Source organism: Pezoporus occidentalis, unplaced genomic scaffold (genome assembly GCF_034315485.1).
Source record: "Pezoporus occidentalis ecotype Australia unplaced genomic scaffold, CSIRO_AGI_Poc_V1 ctg1153, whole genome shotgun sequence".
NCBI lineage: Eukaryota > Metazoa > Chordata > Aves > Psittaciformes > Psittacidae > Pezoporus > Pezoporus occidentalis.
This window is the reverse complement of record NW_026912944.1, coordinates 1-22,059: the sequence shown is the minus strand read 5'-3', so window position 1 is coordinate 22,059 and position 22,059 is coordinate 1. Positions and strand designations below refer to the sequence as shown.

Here is a 22,059-nt window from a genome sequence, read left to right as displayed (position 1 = left end):
GAAACCCCCCCCGAGTGGGCGTGGCTTCCCGTGCGTGCGTGCGTGGTGGGCGTGTCCCGCGGTCGCGCGTGCGCAGAGCGGCGGCGGAGCGGGCGCCATCAGCATGGTGGATTACCACCGCGATCGCGACAGGGATCGCGACAGGGCCGGAGATTACATGGCCCAGGAGGAGGACTGGGACCGGGACCTCCTGCTCGACCCCGCCTGGGAGAAGCAGCAGAGGAAGGTCCGGAGCGGGAGGGGGGCTGTGGGGCCTGAGGGGGGCTGTGGGGGCTGAGGGGGGCTGTGAGGGGCTGTGGGGCCTGAGGGGGCCTGTGGGGCCTGAGGGGGGCTGAGGGAGCCTATGTGGGGGTCTATGGGGCCTGAGGGGGGCTGTGGGGCCTGAGGGGGCTGTGGGGCATGAGGGGGGCTGTGGGGCATGAGGGGGGCTGTGGGGGTCTATGGGGCCTGAGGGGGGCTGTGGGGGGCTGTGGGGCATGAGGGGGGCTGTGGGGCCTGAGGAACCTGAGGGGGGCTGTGGGGCCTGAGGGGCCTGAGGGGGTCTGTGGGGCAGGAGGGGCCTGAGGGGGGCTGTGGGGCATGAGGGGGGCTGTGGGGCCTGAGGGGGCTGAGGGAGCCTATGGGGCATGAGGGGGGCTGTGGGGGTCTATGGGGCCTGCGGGGGGCTGTGGGGCATGAGGGGGCTGTGGGGGCTGAGGGTTGCTGTGGGGTGTTAGAGCCTATGGGGGGGATATAGGGCGGCTGTGGGGTGATAGAGGTTATGGGCGGCGGTATAGGCCGGCCATAGGGCGGCTGGGGGGTTCCTAAAGGGAATGGGGAGGGATATAGGGTGATAGAGCCTATGGGGGGGGATATAGGGGGTCTGCGGGGGGATAGAGGTTATGGGGAGGGATATAGGGCGGCCATAGGGAGGCTGGGGGGTGATAGAGCCTATGGGGGAGATATAGGGCTGCTATAGGGTGGCTGGGGGGTGATAGAGCCTGGGGGGGTATAGGGGGTCTATGGGGTGATAGAGGCTATGGGGGGGAGGTATAGGGCGGCTGTGGGGTGATAGAGCCTATGGAGGGTGATATAGGGTGGCTGGGGGGTGATAGAGCCTATGGAGGGGGTATAGGGGGTCTATGGGGTGATAGAGCCTATGGGGGGGAGGTATAGGGGGTCTCTGGGGTGCTAAAGTCAAGGGAGGGGAGCTATAGGGCGGCTGTGGGGTGTTAAAGGGAATGGGGGGGCTATAGGGGGTCTATGGGGGGTCTGTGAGGTGCTGAAGGCAATGGGGGGCTATAGGGGATGTGTGGGGTGTTAAAGGCAATGGGGGGCTATAGGGCGGTGTGGGGTGTTAAAGGCAATGGGGGGGGGATATAGGGGATGTGTGGGGTGTTAAAGGCAATGGGGGGGGGGGCTATAGGGGATGTGTGGGGTGTTAAAGGCAATGGGGGGCTATAGGGGATGTGTGGGGTGTTAAAGGCAATGGGGGGGCTATAGGGGATGTGTGGGGTGTTAAAGGCAATGGGGGGGGGCTATAGGGGATGTGTGGGGTGTTAAAGGCAATGGGGGGCTATAGGGGATGTGTGGGGTGTTAAAGGCAATGGGGGGCTATAGGGGATGTGTGGGGTGTTAAAGGCAATGGGGGGCTATAGGGGATGTGTGGGGTGTTAAAGGCAATGGGGGGCTATAGGGGATGTGTGGGGTGTTAAAGGCAATGGGGGGCTATAGGGGATGTGTGGGGTGTTAAAGGGAATGGGGGGGGGCTATAGGGGATGTGTGGGGTGTTAAAGGCAATGGGGGGGGGGCTATAGGGGATGTGTGGGGTGTTAAAGGCAATGGGGGGGGGTTATAGGGGGTCTGTGGGGTCCTAAAGGCGATGGGGGGGTTATAGGGGGTCTGTGAGGCATTGGAGCCTATGGAGGGGTTCCCCCCCATAGGCACTCATAGGTGTTGGTTATGGGGTGCTCCCCCCATAGGAGTTGGTTATGGGGCTGCCCCCCCCACAGGTGTTGGTTATGGGGCTGCCCCCCACAGGTGTTGGTTATGGGGCTGCCCCCCACAGGTGTTGGTTATGGGGCTGCCCCCCATAGGAGTTGGTTATGGGGTGCTTCTCCCCATAGGAGTTGATTATGGGGTGCTCCCCCCATAGGAGTTGGTTATGCGGTGCTCCCCTTGCAATAAGGGTTGGTTATGGGGCTGCCCCCCATAGGAGTTGGTTATGGGGCTGCCCCCCATAGGAGTTGGTTATGGGGTGCTTCTCCCCATAGGAGTTGGTTATGGGGTGCATAGGAGTTGGTTATGGGGTGCTCCCCCCCATAGAGTTGGTTGTGGGGCTGCCCCCCATAGGAGTTGGTTATGGGGCTGCCCCCCATAGGAGTTGGTTATGGGGCTGCCCCATAGGTGTTGGTTGTGGGGCTGCCCCATAGGTGTTGGTTATGGGGCTGCCCCCCATAGGAGTTGGTTATGGGGCTGCCCCCCATAGGAGTTGGTTGTGGGGCTGCCCCATAGGGAGCCGGGGGGGGGGTGGGGGAGCTGCGGGCGCGGCTCCGCTCCCTGCCCTTGGAATGGGGAAGAGGAGAAAGGGCGGGGGGGGGAGGGGCAGGGCGAAGGGCGGCGTTCCCGGAAACGGGAATTCGGGGGTGGGAATGGCGGGGGGGGAGGGGGGGGAGGGGATCCAATGGGGGGGATCCAATGGGGAGGGGTCAGCAGTGATCCCATGGGAATGGGGTGAGCAGTGATCCCATGGGAATGGGGTCGGCAGTGATCCCATGGGAAGGGGCTGGCAGTGATCCCATGGGAATGGGGTCAGCAGTGATCCCATGGGAATGGGGTCGGCAGTGATCCCATGGGAATGGGGTCGGCAGTGATCCCATGGGAAGGGGTCGGCAGTGATCCCATGGGAATGGGGTGAGCAGTGATCCCATGGGAATGGGGTCGGCAGTGATCCCATGGGAATGGGGTCGGCAGTGATCCCATGGGAATGGGGTCGGCAGTGATCCCATGGGAATGGCGTCGGCAGTGATCCCATGGGAATGGGGCTGGCAGTGATCCCATGGGAATGGCGTCGGCAGTGATCCCATGGGAAGGGGTCAGCAGTGATCCCATGGGAATGGGGTCGGCAGTGATCCCATGGGAATGGGGTCGGCAGTGATCCCATGGGAAGGGGTCGGCAGTGATCCCATGGGAAGGGGTCGGCAGTGATCCCATGGGAATGGGGTCAGCAGTGATCCCATGGGAATGGCGTCGGCAGTGATCCCATGGGAAGGGGTCGGCAGTGATCCCATGGGAAGGGGTCGGCAGTGATCCCATGGGAATGGGGTCAGCAGTGATCCCATGGGAATGGCGTCGGCAGGGATCCCATAGGAAGGGGCTGGCAGTGATCCCATGGGAATGGGGTCGGCAGTGATCCCATGGGAATGGGGTCGGCAGTGATCCCATGGGAATGGGGTCGGCAGTGATCCCATGGGAAGGGGTCAGCAGTGATCCCATGGGAAGGGGTCGGCAGTGATCCCATGGGAATGGGGTCGGCAGTGATCCCATGGGAATGGGGTCGGCAGGGATCCCATAGGAAGGGGTCGGCAGTGATCCCATGGGAAGGGGTCAGCAGTGATCCCATGGGAATGGGGTCGGCAGTGATCCCATGGGAATGGGGTCGGCAGTGATCCCATGGGAATGGGGTCGGCAGTGATCCCATGGGAATGGGGCCGGCAGGGATCCCATGGGAAGGAGTCGGCAGTGATCCCATGGGAATGGGGTCGGCAGTGATCCCATGGGAATGGGGTCGGCAGTGATCCCATGGGAAGGGGCTGGCAGTGATCCCATGGGAATGGGGTCGGCAGTGATCCCATGGGAAGGGGTCGGCAGTGATCCCATGGGAATGGGGTCGGCAGTGATCCCATGGGAATGGGGTCGGCAGTGATCCCATGGGAAGGGGCTGGCAGTGATCCCATGGGAAGGGGTCGGCAGTGATCCCATGGGAAGGGGTCGGCAGTGATCCCATGGGAATGGGGTCGGCAGTGATCCCATGGGAATGGGGTCGGCAGTGATCCCATGGGAAGGGGTCGGCAGTGATCCCATGGGAATGGGGTCGGCAGTGATCCCATGGGAAGGGGTCGGCAGTGATCCCATGGGAATGGGGTCGGCAGTGATCCCATGGGAAGGGGTCAGCAGTGATCCCATGGGAATGGGGTCGGCAGTGATCCCATGGGAAGGGGTCAGGAGTGATCCCATGGGAATGGGGTCGGCAGTGATCCCATGGGAATGGGGTCGGCAGTGATCCCATGGGAATGGGGTCGGCAGTGATCCCATGGGGAGGGGTCGGCAGTGATCCCATAGGAATGGGGTCGGCAGTGATCCCATGGGAATGGGGTCAGCAGTGATCCCATGGGAATGGGGTCGGCAGGGATCCCATAGGAAGGGGCTGGCAGTGATCCCATGGGAAGGGGTCGGCAGTGATCCCATGGGAATGGGGTCGGCAGTGATCCCATGGGAATGGGGTCGGCAGTGATCCCATGGGAATGGGGTCGGCAGTGATCCCATGGGAATGGGGTCGGCAGTGATCCCATGGGAAGGGGTCGGCAGTGATCCCATGGGAAGGGGTCGGCAGTGATCCCATGGGAATGGGGTCGGCAGTGATCCCATGGGAATGGGGTCGGCAGTGATCCCATGGGAATGGGGTCGGCAGTGATCCCATGGGAATGGGGTCGGCAGTGATCCCATGGGAAGGGGTCGGCAGTGATCCCATGGGAATGGGGTCAGCGGGGATCCCATGGGAATGGGGTCGGCAGTGATCCCATGGGAAGGGGTCAGCAGTGATCCCATGGGAATGGGGTCAGCAGTGATCCCATGGGAAGGGGTCAGCAGTGATCCCATGGGAATGGGGTCGGCAGTGATCCCATGGGAATGGGGTCAGCAGTGATCCCATAGGAAGGGGCTGGCAGTGATCCCATGGGAATGGGGTCGGCAGTGATCCCATGGGAATGGGGTCAGCAGTGATCCCATGGGAATGGGGTCGGCAGTGATCCCATGGGAATGGGGTCGGCAGTGATCCCATGGGAATGGGGTCGGCAGTGATCCCATGGGAAGGGGTCAGCAGTGATCCCATGGGAAGGGGTCGGCAGTGATCCCATGGGAATGGGGTCGGCAGTGATCCCATGGGAATGGCGTCGGCAGTGATCCCATGGGAAGGGGTCAGCAGTGATCCCATGGGAATGGGGTCGGCAGTGATCCCATGGGAATGGGGTCGGCAGTGATCCCATGGGAATGGGGTCAGCAGTGATCCCATGGGAAGGGGTCGGCAGTGATCCCATGGGAATGGGGTCGGCAGTGATCCCAGGGGAAGGGGTCGGCAGTGATCCCAGGGGAATGGGGTCGGCAGTGATCCCATGGGAAGGGGTCCCATGGCAGTGATCCCATGGGAATGGGGTCAGTGATCCCAGTGATCCCATGGGAATGGGGTCGGCAGTGATCCCATGGGAATGGGGTCGGCAAGGGGGGGTCAGGCAGTGATCCCATGGGAATGGGGTCGGCCCATGGGATCCCCCATAGGAATGGGGCGGCAGTGGCAGTGATCCCATGGGAATGGGTCGGCAGTGATCCCATGGGAATGGGGTCGGCAGTGATCCCATGGGAAGGGGTCGGCAGTGATCCCATGGGAATGGGGTGAGCAGTGATCCCATGGGAATGGGGTCGGCAGTGATCCCATGGGAATGGGGTCGGCAGTGATCCCATGGGAAGGGGTCGGCAGTGATCCCATGGGAAGGGGTCGGCAGTGATCCCATGGGAATGGGGTCAGCAGTGATCCCATGGGAAGGGGTCGGCAGTGATCCCATGGGAATGGGGTCGGCAGTGATCCCATGGGAATGGGGTCGGCAGTGATCCCATGGGAATGGGGTCGGCAGTGATCCCATGGGAATGGGTCGGCAGTGATCCCATGGGAATGGGGTCGGCAGTGATCCCATGGGAATGGGTCAGCAGTGATCCCATGGGAATGGGGTCAGCAGGGATCCCATGGGAAGGGGTCAGCAGTGATCCCATGGGAATGGGGTCAGCAGTGATCCCATGGGAATGGGGCGAGCAGGGATCCCATGGGAATGGGGTCGGCAGTGATCCCATGGGAATGGGGCGAGCAGGGATCCCATGGGAATGGGGTCGGCAGTGATCCCATGGGAATGGGTCAGGAGTGATCCCATGGGAAGTGATGATCCCATGGGAATGGGGTCGGCAGTGATCCCATAGGAAGGGGCTGGCAGTGATCCCATAGGAAGGGGCTGGCAGTGATCCCATGGGAATGGGTCAGGAGTGATCCCATAGGAAGGGGCTGGCAGTGATCCCATGGGAAGCGCTTCCGGCCCCATTCCCGGTGCTGGGATCGGGCTCATCCCAAGGGATTCTCCCAGGCTGGAGCCATTCCCAGGTCGGGGCCGGTGCCTGGGGTGGCACCTTGGGAATGTTGGGAATGGGGCCGGGGGCAGCCGGAGCTGCCGACCCCTTCCCGATGCCCAGGCGTCATTCCCAGTGTCCACCCATCATTCCCATTCTCCATCATTCCCGTTATCCATCCATCATTCCCGTTCCCCATCCATCATTCCCGTTCCCCATCCATCATTCCCGTTCCCCATCCGTCATTCCCGTTCCCCATCCGTCATTCCCGTTCCCCATCCGTCATTCCCGTTCCCCATCCGTCATTCCCGTTCCCCATCCATCATTCCCGTTCCCCATCCATCATTCCCGTTCCCCATCCATCATTCCCGTTCCCCATCCATCATTCCTGTTCCCCACCCATCATTCCCGTTATCCATCCATCATTCTCGTTATCCCTGTGTCATTCCCATTCCCCATCCATCATTCCCGTTCCCCATCCATCATTCCCGTTATCCATCCGTCATTCCCGTTATCCCTGTGTCATTCCCATTCCCCACCCATCATTCCCGTTCCCCATCCATCATTCCCATTCCCCATCCATCATTCCCGTTCCCCATCCATCATTCCCATTCTCCACCCATCATTCCCATTCTCCATCCATCATTCCCATTCCCCACCCGTCATTCCCGTTCCCCATCCATCATTCCCGTTCCCCATCCATCATTCCCATTATTCATCCATCATTCCTGTTCCCCATCCGTCATTCCCGTTCCCCATCCATCATTCCCGTTCCCCATCCATCATTCCCGTTCCCCATCCGTCATTCCCGTTCTCCATCCATCATTCCCGTTCCCCATCCATCATTCCCATTATCCATCCATCATTCCCGTTATCCATCCATCATTCCCGTTCCCCATCCATCATTCCCATTCCCCATCCATCATTCCCGTTATCCATCCATCATTCCCGTTCCCCATCCATCATTCCCGTTCCCCATCCATCATTCCCGTTATCCATCCGTCATTCCCGTTATCCCTGTGTCATTCCCATTCCCCATCCATCATTCCCGTTCCCCATCCATCATTCCCGTTATCCATCCGTCATTCCCGTTATCCCTGTGTCATTCCCATTCACCACCCATCATTCCCGTTCCCCATCCATCATTCCCGTTCCCCATCCGTCATTCCCGTTATCCCTCTGTCATTCCCATTCCCCATCCATCATTCCCGTTCTCCATCCATCATTCCCATTCTCCACCCATCATTCTCGTTATCCCTGTGTTATTCCCATTCCCCATCCATCATTCCCGTTATCCATCCATCATTCCCGTTCCCCATCCGTCATTCCCGTTATCCACCCATCATTCCCGTTATCCCTGTGTCATTCCCGTTCTCCATCCATCATTCCCATTCTCTATCCATCATTCCCGTTCCCCACCCGTCATTCCCGTTATCCCTGTGTCATTCCCATTCCCCACCCATCATTCCCATTCTCCATCCATCATTCCCGTTATCCCTGTGTCATTCCCATTCCCCATCCGTCATTCCCATTCCCCACCCATCATTCCCGTTATCCCTGTGTCATTCCCGTTCCCCACCCATCATTCCCGTTCCCCACCCATCATTCCCGTTCCCCACCCATCATTCCCGTTATCCCTGTGTCATTCCCGTTATCCATCCATCATTCCCGTTATCCCTGTGTCATTCCCGTTCCCCACCCATCATTCCCGTTATCCATCCATCATTCCCGTTATCCCTGTGTCATTCCCAGCTCTGGAGCATCCCTCGGCATTCCAGGGGGCTGGAAAAGGGACGGGATGCGAAGGGGCTTCCCATGGGGGGCGGAGGTGGCGGTGCCCCCCCGGCCCCATAGCGGCGATGGGCTGAGCTCCCGGATCCCGTTCCAGGAGCCGGGAATTCCTCCCTTCCGGCCCAGGAAGGGCAAGGACTGAGGAGAATTCCCTCGGGAATGCGGGGGGGGGGGGGGAACGGATCCGGTTTTCCACGTTCCTGGAATGTTTCCTGTGGGTCCTGCATGGGAAAGGGGCTCCGGAAGGAGAGGTTGGGGGGCAGATCCCTAAGGAATGGGGCAGATCCCTATGGAATGGGGCAGATCCCTATGGAATGGGGCAGATCCCTATGGAATGGGGGGCAGATCCCTAAGGAATGGGGCAGATCCCTATGGAATGGGGGCAGATCCCTATGGAATGGGGGGGAGATCCCTAAGGAATGGGGCAGTTCCCTAAGGAATGGGGGGCAGATCCGTAAGGAATGGGGGGGGCAGATCCCTATGGAATGTGGGGCAGATCCCTATGGAATGTGGGGCAGATCCCTATGGAATGGGGCAGATCCCTATGGAATGTGGGGCAGTTCCCTATGGAATGTGGGGCAGATCCCTATGGAATGTGGGGCAGATCCCTATGGAATGTGGGGCAGATCCCTATGGAATGGGGCAGATCCCTATGGAATGTGGGGCCGTTCCCTATGGAATGGGGCAGATCCCTATGGAATGGGGCAGATCCCTAAGGAATGTGGGGCAGATCCCTATGGAATGTGGGGCCGTTCCCTATGGAATGGGGCAGATCCCTATGGAATGTGGGGCAGATGTGGGGCAGATCCCTATGGAATGTGGGGCAGATCCCTATGGAATGGGGCAGTTCCCTATGGAATGGGGCAGATCCCTATGGAATGTGGGGCAGATCCCTATGGAATGTGGGGCAGATCCCTATGGAATGTGGGGCCGTTCCCTATGGAATGGGGCAGATCCCTATGGAATGTGGGGCAGTTCCCTATGGAATGTGGGGCAGATCCCTATGGAATGTGGGGCAGATCCCTATGGAATGTGGGGCAGATCCCTATGGAATGTGGGGCAGTTCCCTATGGAATGTGGGGCAGTTCCCTATGGAATGGGGCCGTTCCTCCCCGCTCCGGTCCCGCCTCGCCTCGTTCCCATTGGCTGCTGGGCGGGGCGGGGCGGGGCGAGCCCTCCTCTTCCCCCCCATTGGCCACAAGGGGCGGGAATTCCCGAGGCAGGGCTGGAATTTCGGGAATTCCAAAGAGCAGGAAAACCCCGGGGGGGGGGAGGGGGGGGAAGGGCCGGGATTCAGCCCGGAATTCCCTTGGGAATGGGGCGTTGGGGGAGGGGTGCGGGTGCTGAGGGGGCGGGGGGGGCCTCCGGGAGGAGGGGGGGGCCTGCGGCCAATGGGGGTCAGGGGTGGCCAATGACGTCATGGCCGTGGGGGTCAGGGGTGGCCAATGGGGTCATGGCCATGGGGGTCAGTGGGGGTCATGGTGGATCCGATCGGCTCCGGGTGCATCCGGGTGCATCCCAATGGGATCCGGGTCCATCCCGATGGCTCCGGGTGGATCCCAGTGGATCCCAATGGGCTCCGGGTGGATCCCGATGGATCCCAATGGGCTCTGGGTGGATCCCGATTGATCCCTATGGCTCCAGGCCAATCCCGATGAATCCCAATGGGCTCCTGGTGGATCCCAGTGGATCCCGATCCCTCCGGGTGCCTCCCAATTGATCCCGATGGCTCTGGATGGATCCCGATGGATCTGGGTGCCTCCCGATGGGCTCCGGTTGGATCCTGATGGCTCTGGGCAGGTCCCGATAAATCCCAATGGGCTCTGGGTGGATCCCGATGGCTCCAAGTGGATCCCAGTAGATCCCGATGGCCTCTGGGCGGATCCCGATGGATCCCAGTGGCTCCGGTTGGATCCCGATGGGCTCCGAGTAGATCCCGATGGATCCCAATGGGCTCTGGGTGGATCCTGATGGCTCTGGCTGGATCCCGATGGATCTGGGTGGATCCTGATGGATCCCGATGGGCTCTGGGCGCATCCCGATGGATCCCAATGGGCTCTGGGTGGATCCCAATGGATCTCAATGGATCCCGATGGGCTCTGGTTGGATCCCGATGGCTCCGGGTGGATCCCAATTGATCCCGATGGGCTCTGGTTGGATCCCGATGGCTCCGGTTGGGTCCCAATGGGCTCTGGATGGCTCCTGATGGCTCTGGTTGGATCCCGATGGATCCCAATGGCTCCCAATAGCTCCGGTTGGGTCCCAATGGCTCTGGATGGATCCCAATGGATCCCGATGGGCTCCGGTTGGGTCCCGATGGCTCCGGGTGGATCCCGATGGATCTCAATGGATCCCAATGGCTCCCGATGGCTCCGGGTGGGTCTGGTTGGATCCCGATGGCTCCGGTTGGATCCCAATGGTTCCGGTTGGATCCCGATGGATCTCAATGGCTCCCGATGGCTCTGGTTGGGTCCCGATGGGCTCTGGGTGGATCCTGATGGATCTCAATGGATCCCAATGGGCTCCCGATGGATCTCAATGGCTCCCGATGGATCTCAATGGCTCCCGATGGCTCCGGGTGGATCCCAATGGATCCCAATGGGCTCTGGTTGGGTCCTGATGGCTCCGGTTGGGTCCCGATGGGCTCTGGGTGGATCCTGATGGATCTCAATGGATCCCAATGGGCTCCGGATGGCTCCGGGTGGATCCCGATGGATCTCAATGGATCCCAATGGGCTCTGGATGGCTCCCGATGGCTCCGGGTGGATCCCAATGGCTCCGGTTGGGTCCCGATGGCTCCGGTTGGGTCCCAATGGGCTCTGGATGGCTCCTGATGGCTCTGGTTGGATCCCGATGGATCCCAATGGCTCCCAATAGCTCCGGTTGGGTCCCGATGGCTCTGGATGGATCCCAATGGATCCCGATGGGCTCCGGTTGGCTCCCGATGGCTCCGGGTGGGTCCGGTTGGATCCCGATGGCTCCGGTTGGATCCCAATGGTTCTGGTTGGATCCCGATGGATCTCAATGGCTCCCGATGGCTCTGGTTGGGTCCTGATGGGCTCTGGGTGGATCCTGATGGATCTCAATGGATCCCAATGGGCTCCGGATGGATCCCAATGGATTCCAATGGCTCTGGGTGTCTCCGGGTGGATCCCGATGGATCTCAATGGATCCCAATGGGCTCCGGTTGGGTCCCGATGCCTCCGGTTGGGTCCCGATGGCTCCGGGTGGATCCCAATGGATCTCAATGGATCCCAATGGCTCCGGATGGCTCCGGGTGTCCCCGCAGACCTTCACGGCCTGGTGCAATTCCCACCTCCGGAAAGCCGGGACCCACATCGAGAACATCGACGAGGACTTCCGGGACGGGCTCAAGCTCATGCTGCTGCTGGAGGTCATCTCGGGTCAGCGCCGCGCCGGACCCACAGCCCCACCCCGAACCCTGCCCCACATCCCGGACCCACAGCCTGACCCACATCCCTACCCCGGACCCACATCCTGACCCACAGCCCCACCCCGGACCCACAGCCTGACCCCAGCCCCACCCCAGCCCCACATCCTGAACCCAGCCCCACATCCCCATCCCAGACCTACAGCCCCATCCTGGACCCACATCCTGAACCCAGCCCCACATCCTGACCCACAGCCTGACCCACATCCCCATCCCAGACCTACAGCCCCATCCTGGACCCACATCCTGACCCACAGCCCCACCCCAGCCCCACATCCCGGACCCACAGCCTGACCCACATCCCTACCCCGGACCCACAGCCTGAACCCAGCCCCACATCCTGACCCACAGCCTGACCCACAGCCCCATCCCAGACCCACAGCCTGACCCACATCCCTACCCCGGACCCACAGCCTGAACCCAGCCCCACATCCTGACCCACAGCCTGACCCACAGCCCCATCCCAGACCCACAGCCTGACCCACATCCCTACCCCGGACCCACAGCCTGAACCCAGCCCCACATCCTGACCCACATCCTGACCCACAGCCCCATCCCAGACCCACAGCCTGACCCACAGCCCCACCCCAGCCCCACAGCCTGACCCCAGCTCCACCCCCGCCCCACATCCCTACCCCGGACCCACATCCTGACCCACAGCCCCACCCCAGACCCACATCCCCATCCCAGCCCCACAGCCCCACCCCGGACCCACAGCCCCATCCTGGACCCACATCCTGACCCCAGACCCACCCCGGACCCACAGCCTGAACCCAGCCCCACAGCCCCACCCCGGACCCACCCCAGACCCACATCCTGACTCCGGACCCACATCCCCATCCCATCCCCATCCCAGCCCCACATCCCCATCCCGGACCCACATCCCTATCCCAGGCCCACATCCTGACCCCAGACCCACATCCCCATCCCAGACCCACATCCCCATCCCAGACCCACATCCCCATCCCAGACCCACATCCCCATCCCAGACCCACAGCCTGACCCCAGCCCCACATCCCCATCCCTGCATCCCCATCCCAGCGTCCCAACCCCATCCCTGCATCCCCATTCCAGCCCCACATCCCCATCCTGGACCCACATCCCGACCCCAGCCCCACATCCCCATCCCCATCCCCATCCCTGTGTCCCCATCCCAGCCCCACATCCCCATCCCCATCCCAGCCCCACATCCCCATCCTGGACCCACATCCCGACCCCAGCCCCACATCCCCATCCCCATCCCTGCATTCCCATCCCTGTGTTCCAACCCCATCCCTGCATCCCCATGCCAGCCCCACATCCCCAACCTGGACCCACATCCTGACCCCAGCCCCACATCCCCATCCCTGCATTCCCATCCCTGTGTCCCATCCCCATCCCTGCATCCCCATCCCAGCCCCACATCCCCATCCCCATCCCTGTGTCCCGACCCCATCCCTGCATCCCCATCCCAGCCCCACATCCCCATCCTGGACCCACATCCTGACCCCAGCCCCACATCCCCATCCCTGCATCCCCATCCCAGCCCCACATCCCCATCCCCATCCCTGCATCCCCATGCCAGCCCCACATCCCCATCCTGGACCCACATCCTGACCCCAGCCCCACATCCCCATCCCAGCCCCACATCCCCATCCTGGACCCACATCCCGACCCCAGCCCCACATCCCCATCCCTGCATCCCCATCCCAGCCCCACATCCCCATCCTGGACCCACATCCTGACCCCAGCCCCACATCCCCATCCCAGACCCACAGCCCCATCCTGGACCCATGGCCCCATCCCTGCATCCCCATCCCAGCCCCACATCCCCGTCCCGGACCCACATCCTGACCCCAGCCCCACATCCCCATCCCCATCCCTGCATCCCCATCCCAGCCCCACATCCCCATCCCAGACCCACATCCCCATCCTGGACCCACATCCTGACCCCAGCCCCACATCCCCATCCCTGCATCCCCATCCCAGCCCCGCATCCCCATCCCCATCCCTGCATCCCCATCCCTGTGTCCCGACCCCATCCCTGCATCCCCATCCCAGCCCCACATCCCCATCCTGGACCCACATCCTGACCCCAGCCCCACATCCCCATCCCCATCCCTGTGTCCCGACCCCATCCCTGCATCCCCATCCCAGCCCCACATCCCCATCCTGGACCCACATCCCGACCCCAGCCCCACATCCCCATCCCCATCCCTGTGTCCCGACCCCATCCCTGCATCCCCATCCCAGCGTCCCAACCCCATCCCTGCATCCCCATCCCAGCCCCGCATCCCCATCCCCATCCCTGCATCCCCATGCCAGCCCCACATCCCCATCCCTGCATCCCCATCCCAGCCCCACATCCCCATCACTGCATCCCCATCCCAGCCCCACATCCCCATCCCTGCATCCCCATCCCAGCCCCACATCCCCATCCTGGACCCACATCCCGACCCCAGCCCCACATCCCCATCCCCATCCCTGTGTCCCCATCCCAGCCCCACATCCCCATCCCCATCCCAGCCCCACATCCCCATCCCAGCCCCCCATCCCCATCCCAGCCCCACATCCCCACTGCTCATCCCCTCCCCCACCGTCCCGCCCCTCCCCCCGTTCCCAGCCTCCCTCCCTCCCCCTCAGGCGAGCGCCTGCCTCGGCCGGAGCGGGGGAAGATGCGGGTTCACCGCATCAACAACGTCAACAAGGCGCTGGACTTCATCGCCAGCAAGGCCGTCAGGCTCGTCTCCATCGGCGCAGAAGGTGCCTGCCCCACACCTGCCTGCCCCACACGTGCCTGCCCCACACCCTGCCCCACACGTGCCTGCCCCACACTGCCCCACACCGCCCCACACTGAGCCCCACACCGCCCCACACATGCCTGCCCCACACCACCCCACACCGCCCCACACTGAGCCCCACGCATGCCTGCCCCACACCCAGCCCCACACCCAGCCCCACACGTGCCCTGCCCCACACGTGCCTGCCCCACACCGCCCCACGCCCTGCCCCACACCCAGCCCCACACTGAGCCCCACATGTGCCTGCCCCACACGTGCCTGCCCCACACTGCCCCACACCCAGCCCCACACCCTGCCCCACACGTGCCTGCCCCACACGTGCCTGCCCCACACTGCCCCACACCCAGCCCCACACTGCCCCACACCCAGCCCCACACTGCCCCACACCCAGCCCCACACTGCCCCACACTGCCCCACACCCAGCCCCACACTGCCCCACACCCTGCCCCACATGTGCCTGCCCCACACTGCCCCACACTGAGCCCCACACCACCCCACGTGTGCCTGCCCCACGCCCTGCCCCACGCCGAGCCCCACACCCAGCCCCACATGTGCCTGCCCCACACCACCCCACACCAAGCCCCACGCCAAGCCCCACACCACCCCACGCGTGCCTGCCCCAGGCCCTGCCCCACACCCTGCCCCACGTGTGCCTGCCCCACACTGCTCCACACCCAGCCCCACACCACCCCACATGTGCCTGCCCCACACCCAGCCCCACATGTGCCTGCCCCACACCCTGCCCCACACCCAGCCCCACACCCAGCCCCACACCGAGCCCCACATGTGCCTGCCCCACACCCAGCCCCACACCCTGCCCCACACCACCCCACGCGTGCCTGCCCCACACCCAGCCCCACGCCGAGCCCCACACCCAGCCCCACGCATGCCTGCCCCACGCGAGCCCCACATGTGCCTGCCCCACGCCGCCCCACATGTGCCTGCCCCATACTGACCCACGCCGCCCCTCACCGTGCCCCACACGTGCCTGCCCCACACCGAGCCCCACACGTGCGTGCCCCACATGTGCCTGCCCCATGCCGCCCCACACCACCCCACGCCAAGCCCCACGCCGCCCCACACACACACACACTGCTGCCCCACACTGTGACACACACACACATGCCTGCCCCACACCGCGACACACACACACATGGCTGCCCCATGCCACCCCCCACACACACATGCCTGCCCCACACCGCGACACACACACACATGGCTGCCCCATGCCGCCCCACACCACCCCACGCCAAGCCCCACGCCGCCCCACACACACACACACTGCTGCCCCACACTGTGACACACACACACATGCCTGCCCCACACCACCCCCCACACACACATGGCTGCCCCATGCCACCCCACACCACCCCCCCAACACGCACATGCCTGCCCCACACCACGACACGCACCGTGCCCCACACTGCCCCACACACACACACATGGCTGCCCCACACCGTGACACACACACACACACACACACACACACACACACACACACACATGGCTGCCCCACACCGCCCCACACCGTGACACACACACACACACACACATAGCTGCCCGACACAGCGCCCCACACATGGGCACCCCTCACACACACACGACTGCCCCACACCACACCCCACACATAGGTGCCCCACAACACACACATGGGTGCCCCACACACCCCACCCATGGGTGCCCCACACACACACACCTGGGTGCCCCACACACCCCACACATGGGTGCCCCCCACACATGGGTGCCCCACAACACACACATGGGTGCACCCCCCACCCATGGGTGCCCCACACACACACACTTACCCCCCAATGGGGACCCCCACCCATGGGTGCCCCCCAATACCCCCCTATGAGGGACCCCCACCCATGGGTGCCCCCCCCACCCATGTGTGCCCATGTGTGCCCCCCCCCATGGGTATCCCCACCCATGGGTGCTCCCTCCAGCCATGGGTGCCCCCCCCCCCATGGGTGCCCCCCCCAGCACCCCCACCTATGAGGGAACCCTGCTTTGGGGGTGCCCCCCCACCCATGGGTGCCCCCCCCCCATGGGTATCCCCACCCATGGGTGCCCCCCCCCCCCCCATGGGTATCCCCACCCATGGGTGCTCCCTCGAGCCATGGGTGCCCCCCCCACCCATGGGTGCTGCTTGGAAGGTGCCCAATGTCAACGCTGACTCAGGGCGCACCCACAGTGACTCATGGGGAGGGCCCTGGACCTTGCCCAGCTCCAGCCTCCGTGGGGCCCATCCCGCCCCATAGGGTCCATCCCATCCCATGGGACCCATCCCATCCCATAGGGGCCATCCCGCCCCATAGGGTCCATCCCATCCCATGGGACCCATCCCACCCCATAGGGTCCATCCCATCCCATAGGGTCCATCGCACCCCATAGGGTCTATCCTGCCCCATGGGGCCCATCCTGCCCCATGGTTCCCATCCCGCCCCATAGGCCCTGTCCCACCCCATAGGGGCCATCCTGCCCCATAGGGTCCATCCCATCCCATAGGGCCCATCCCGCCCCATAGGCCCTGTCCCATCCCATGGGGCCCATCCTGCCCCATAGGCCCTGTCCCACCCCATAGGGTCCATCCCACCCCATAGGGCCCATCCTGCCCCATAGGCCCTGTCCCACCCCATAGGGTCCATCCTGCCCCATAGGGTCCATCCTGCCCCATGGGGCCCATCCCGCCCCATAGGGGCCATCCCGCCCCATAGGGGCCATCCCATCCCATAGGGTCCATCCTGCCCCATAGGGTCCATCCCGCCCCATGGGCCCTGTCCCACCCCATAGGGCCCATCCTGCCCCATAGGGCCCATCCCACCCCATAGGGCCCATCCCACCCCATAGGGTCCATCCCATCCCATAGGGCCCATCCCACCCCATAGGGCCCATCCCATCCCACCCCATAGGGTCCATCCCGCCCCATAGGGCCCATCCCGCCCCATGGGCCCCACCCCACCCCATAGAGGGGGCAGTCTCCCCCCACGATCCCAGTGGAGCCGTTGCCCCCCCCGGATCCGATCCCTTCCCAACCCGGCTCCCTTGGGATCCCCCAGGCTCCGGGAATTCCCATGGGATGAGGGGGCTCCAGCGCCCCCCCCCCCCCATCTCCTGCAGCATTCCCATGGCATTCCCATTGAGTGCCCCCCCATCGGCCTCCTGCATGGATCCCCCCAGCCCCATCCTATTGGATCCCTTCCTCATCCCATTGGATCCCTTCCTCCCCATCCCATCCCATCGGATCCCTTCCTCCCCATTGGATCCCTTCCTCATCCCATTGGATCCCTTCCTCCCCATCCCATTGGATCCCTTCCTCCCCATCCCATTGGATCCCTTCCTCATCCCATCGGATCCCTTCCTCCTCATCCCATCGGATCCCTTCCTCCCCATCCCATTGGATCCCTTCCTCCCCATCCCATTGGATCCCTTCCTCCCCATCCCATTGGATCCCTTCCTCATCCCATTGGATCCCTTCCTCCCCATCCCATCAGATCCCTTCCTCCTCATCCCATCGGATCTCTCCCTCCCCATCCCATCGGATCCCTTCCTCCCCATCCCATCAGATCCCTTCCTCCCCATCGGATCCCTTCCTCCCCATCCCATGGGATCCCGTCCTCCCCATCCCATCGGATCCCTTCCTCCCCATCCCATCGGATCCCTTCCTCATCCCATTGGATCCCTTCCTCATCCCATTGGATGCCGTCCCCATCCCATCGGATCCCTTCCCATTGGATCCCTTCCTCCCCATCCCATTGGATCCCTTCCTCCCCATCCCATTGGATCCCTTCCCCATCCCATTGGATCCCTTCCTCCCCATCCCATGGGATCCCTTCCTCCCCATCCCATGGGATCCCTTCCCCATCCCATCCCATCGGATCCCTTCCTCCCCATGGGATCCCTCCCCATCCCATCCCATTGGATCCCTTCCTCCCCATCCCATCGGATCCCTTCCTCCCCATTGGATCCCTTCCTCATCCCATGGGATCCCTCCCTCCCCATCCCATCGGATCCCATTCCCAGCGCCCCTCTCGTTCTGCTCCGGAGCTGCTCCCCACGGCTCTGCCGCTGTGGGGCCCTGCCCCACGGCTGCTCCCTCCTCTCCTCCTGCCCCTCTTGTTCGGCTCTGGAGCTGCTCCCCAGGGCTCTGCCGCTGTGGGGCCCTGCCCCACGGCTGCTCCCTCCTCTCCTCCTGCCCCATTCGGCTCCGGAGCTGCTCCCCATGGCTCTGCCGCTGTGGGGCCCTGCCCCACGGCTGCTCCCTCCTCTCCTCCTGCCCCGGAGCTGCTCCCCATGGCTCTGCCGCTGTGGGGCCCTGCCCCACGGCTGCTCCCTCCTCTCCTCCTGCCCCGGAGCTGCTCCCCAGGGCTCTGCCGCTGTGGGGCCCTGCCCCACGGCTGCTCCCTCCTCTCCTGCCCCATTTGGCTCCGGAGCTGCTCCCCACGGCTCTGCCGCTGTGGGGCCCTGCCCCACGGCTGCTCCCTCCTCTCCTGCCCCATTCGGCCCCGGAGCTGCTCCCCACGGCTCTGCCCCTGTGGGGCCCTGCCCCACGGCTGCTCCCTCCTCTCCTCCTGCCCCGGAGCTGCTCCCCAGGGCTCTGCCCCTGTGGGGCCCTGCCCCACGGCTGCTCCCTCCTCTCCTGCCCCATTCGGCCCCGGAGCTGCTCCCCACGGCTCTGCCGCTGTGGGGCCCTGCCCCACGGCTGCTCCCTCCTCTCCTCCTGCCCCGGAGCTGCTCCCCACGGCTCTGCCCCTGTGGGGCCCTGCCCCACGGCTGCTCCGTCCCGCAGAGATCGTGGACGGCAACGCCAAGATGACGCTGGGGATGATCTGGACCATCATCCTCCGCTTCGCCATCCAGGACATCTCCGTGGAGGGTGCGGATGCGCGGCCCCGGCATCCAATGGGATCCAATGGGATGGGGGGGTGTCCAATGGGATCCAGTGGGATCGGGGGGGTCCAATGGGATGGGGGTGTGTGTGTCCAATGGGATCCAATGGGATGGGGGGGTGTCCAATGGGATCCAATGGGATGGGGGGGGATCCAATGGGATGGGGGGGTGTCCAATGGGATCCAGTGGGATCGGGGGGTGGTGGTGGTGGTGGATCCAATGGGATCCAATGGGATTGGGAAGGGGGATCCAAGGGGGGGGGATCCAATGGGATGGGGGGGAGGATCCAATGGGATTGGGGGGGTGTCCAATGGGATCCAATGGGGGGGGGGATCTAGTGGGATGGGGGGGGGATATCCAATGGGATCAGGGGGGGATCCCATGGGATCCAATGGGATGGGGGGGAGGATCCAATGGGATGGGGGGGAGGATCCAATGGGATCGGGGGGGATCCAATGGGATGGGGGTGACCCAATGGGATCCAATGGGATGGGGGGGATCCAATGGGATCCAATGGGATGGTGGGAATCCAATGGAATCGCGGGGGATCCAATGGGGTAGGGGGGGATCCAATGGGATCCAATGGGATGGGGGGGGATCCAATGGGATGGGGGGGGATCCAATGGGATCCAATGGAATCGGGGGGATCCAATGGGATGAGGAAGGGATCCAATGGGATGGGGCTGGGGGGATCCAATGGGATGGGGGGGGGGGGGTCATGGGATGCCCCTTGCAGAGACCTCGGCCAAGGAGGGGCTGCTGCTCTGGTGCCAGCGCAAGACGGCTCCGTACAAAAACGTCAACGTCCAGAACTTCCATATCAGGTACTGGGGAAACTGGGAAGCTCCTGGGGTAACTGGGAGGGGGGGGAGCTCCTGGGGTAACTGGGAACAGGGGGTGCTGGGATAACTGGGAATGGGGGGGGAGCTCCTGGGGTAACTGGGAATGGGGGGGGAGCTCCTGGGATAACTGGGAATGGGGGGGGAAGGGAGCTGGGATCCATGGAAGGGGATGGGTGGGATCCATGGAAGGGGATGGATGGGATCCATGGGGATGGGTGGGATCCATGGAAGGGGGTGGATGGGATCCATGAAAGGGGATGGGTGGGATCCATGGGGATGGGTGGGATCCATGGAAGGGGATGGATGGGATCCATGGGGATGGGTGGGATCCATGGGGATGGATGGGATCCATGGGATCCATGGAAGGGGATGGGTGGGATCCATGGGGTCCATGGAAGGGGATGGATGGGATCCATGGGGTCCATGGAAGGGGATGGATGGGATCCATGGGATCCATGGAAGGGGATGGGTGGGATGGGGTGGGTGGGATCCATGGAAGGGGATGGGTGGGATCCATGGAAGGGGGTGGGTGGGATCCATGGGGTGCATGGAAGGGGATGGATGGGATCCATGGAAGGGGATGGATGGGATCCATGGAAGGGGGTGGGTGGGATCCATGGGGTCCATGGAAGGGGGTGGCCGGGCAGGGTCCCCCCCCAGGCCCCGTTGCCCCCAACTGCCCCATTGCCCCCGGTCCGTGGGGCCGCAGCTGGAAGGACGGGCTGGCCTTCAACGCGCTCATCCACCGCCACCGCCCGGAGCTCATCGAGTACGACAAGCTCCGCAAGGTGGGAATGCCGCATCCCCCCCCATTGGGAATGTCACCCCCCCACATTGGGAATGCCGCATCCCCCCCCCCCCACATTGGGAATGCCGCATCCCCCCCCATTGGGAATGCCACCCCCCAACCATTGGGAATGTCACATCCTCACATTGGGAATGCCACATCCCCCCCCACATTGGGAATGCCGCATCCCCCCCCCACATTGGGAATGTCACCCCCCAACCATTGGGAATGTCACATCCCCACATTGGGAATGCCACATCCCCCCCCCCACATTGGGAATGTCACATCCCCCCCACATTGGGAATGTCACCCCCCACCCATTGGGAATGTCACATCCCCACATTGGGAATGTCACATCCCCCCCCCCACATTGGGAATGTCACATCCCCCCCCCCACATCCGGAATGTCACCCCCCAACCATTGGGAATGTCACATCCCCACATTGGGAATGTCACATCCCCACCCCCCCATTGGGAATGCCACATCCCCCACCCCCCCATTGGGAATGTCACATCCCCCCCCCACATTGGGAATGCCGCATCCCCCCCCCCCACATTGGGAATGTCGCATCCCCCCCCCCACATTGGGAATGTCACCCCCCCACATTGGGAATGCCACATCCCCCCCCCACATTGGGAATGTCACATCCCCACCCCCCCATTGGGAATGTCCCATCCCCCCCCCCACATTGGGAATGTCACATCCCCCCCCCACATTGGGAATGTCACATCCCCCCACATTGGGAATGTCACATCCCCCCCCCCACATTGGGAATGCTGCATCCCCCCCCCCCACATTGGGAATGTCACATCCCCCCCCCCACATTGGGAATGCCACATCCCCCCCCCCCCCATTGGGAATGTCACATCCCGCCCCACATGGGAATGTCACATCCCCACCCCCCCATTGGGAATGCCACATCCCCCCCCCACATTGGGAATGCCACATCCCCCCCCCCCATTGGGAATGTCACCTCCCCCCCCCACCTTGGGAATGCGGCATCCCCCCCCCCCCATTGGGAATGTCACATCCCCCCCCACATTGGGAATGTCATCCCCCCCCCCCATTGGGAATGCCACATCCCGCCCCACATTGGGAATGTCACATCCCCACCCCCCCCATTGGGAATGCCACACCCCCCCCCCATTGGG

General features: G+C 63.5%; 1 protein-coding gene across 1 annotated transcript; it reads left to right on the top strand.

Moving 5' to 3' along the window:
- Positions 1–103: 103 nt before the first annotated feature.
- LOC134174279 (alpha-actinin-4-like) lies at positions 104–20,908 on the top strand (the record flags this gene model as incomplete). The annotated part of the gene is made up of 6 exons (XM_062639080.1): positions 104–226; positions 11,447–11,561; positions 14,231–14,350; positions 19,178–19,264; positions 20,015–20,102; positions 20,830–20,908. Coding segments are annotated over exons 1-6 (612 nt in total), but the record flags the coding sequence as incomplete, so codon positions are not given.
- Positions 20,909–22,059: the final 1,151 nt, after the last annotated feature.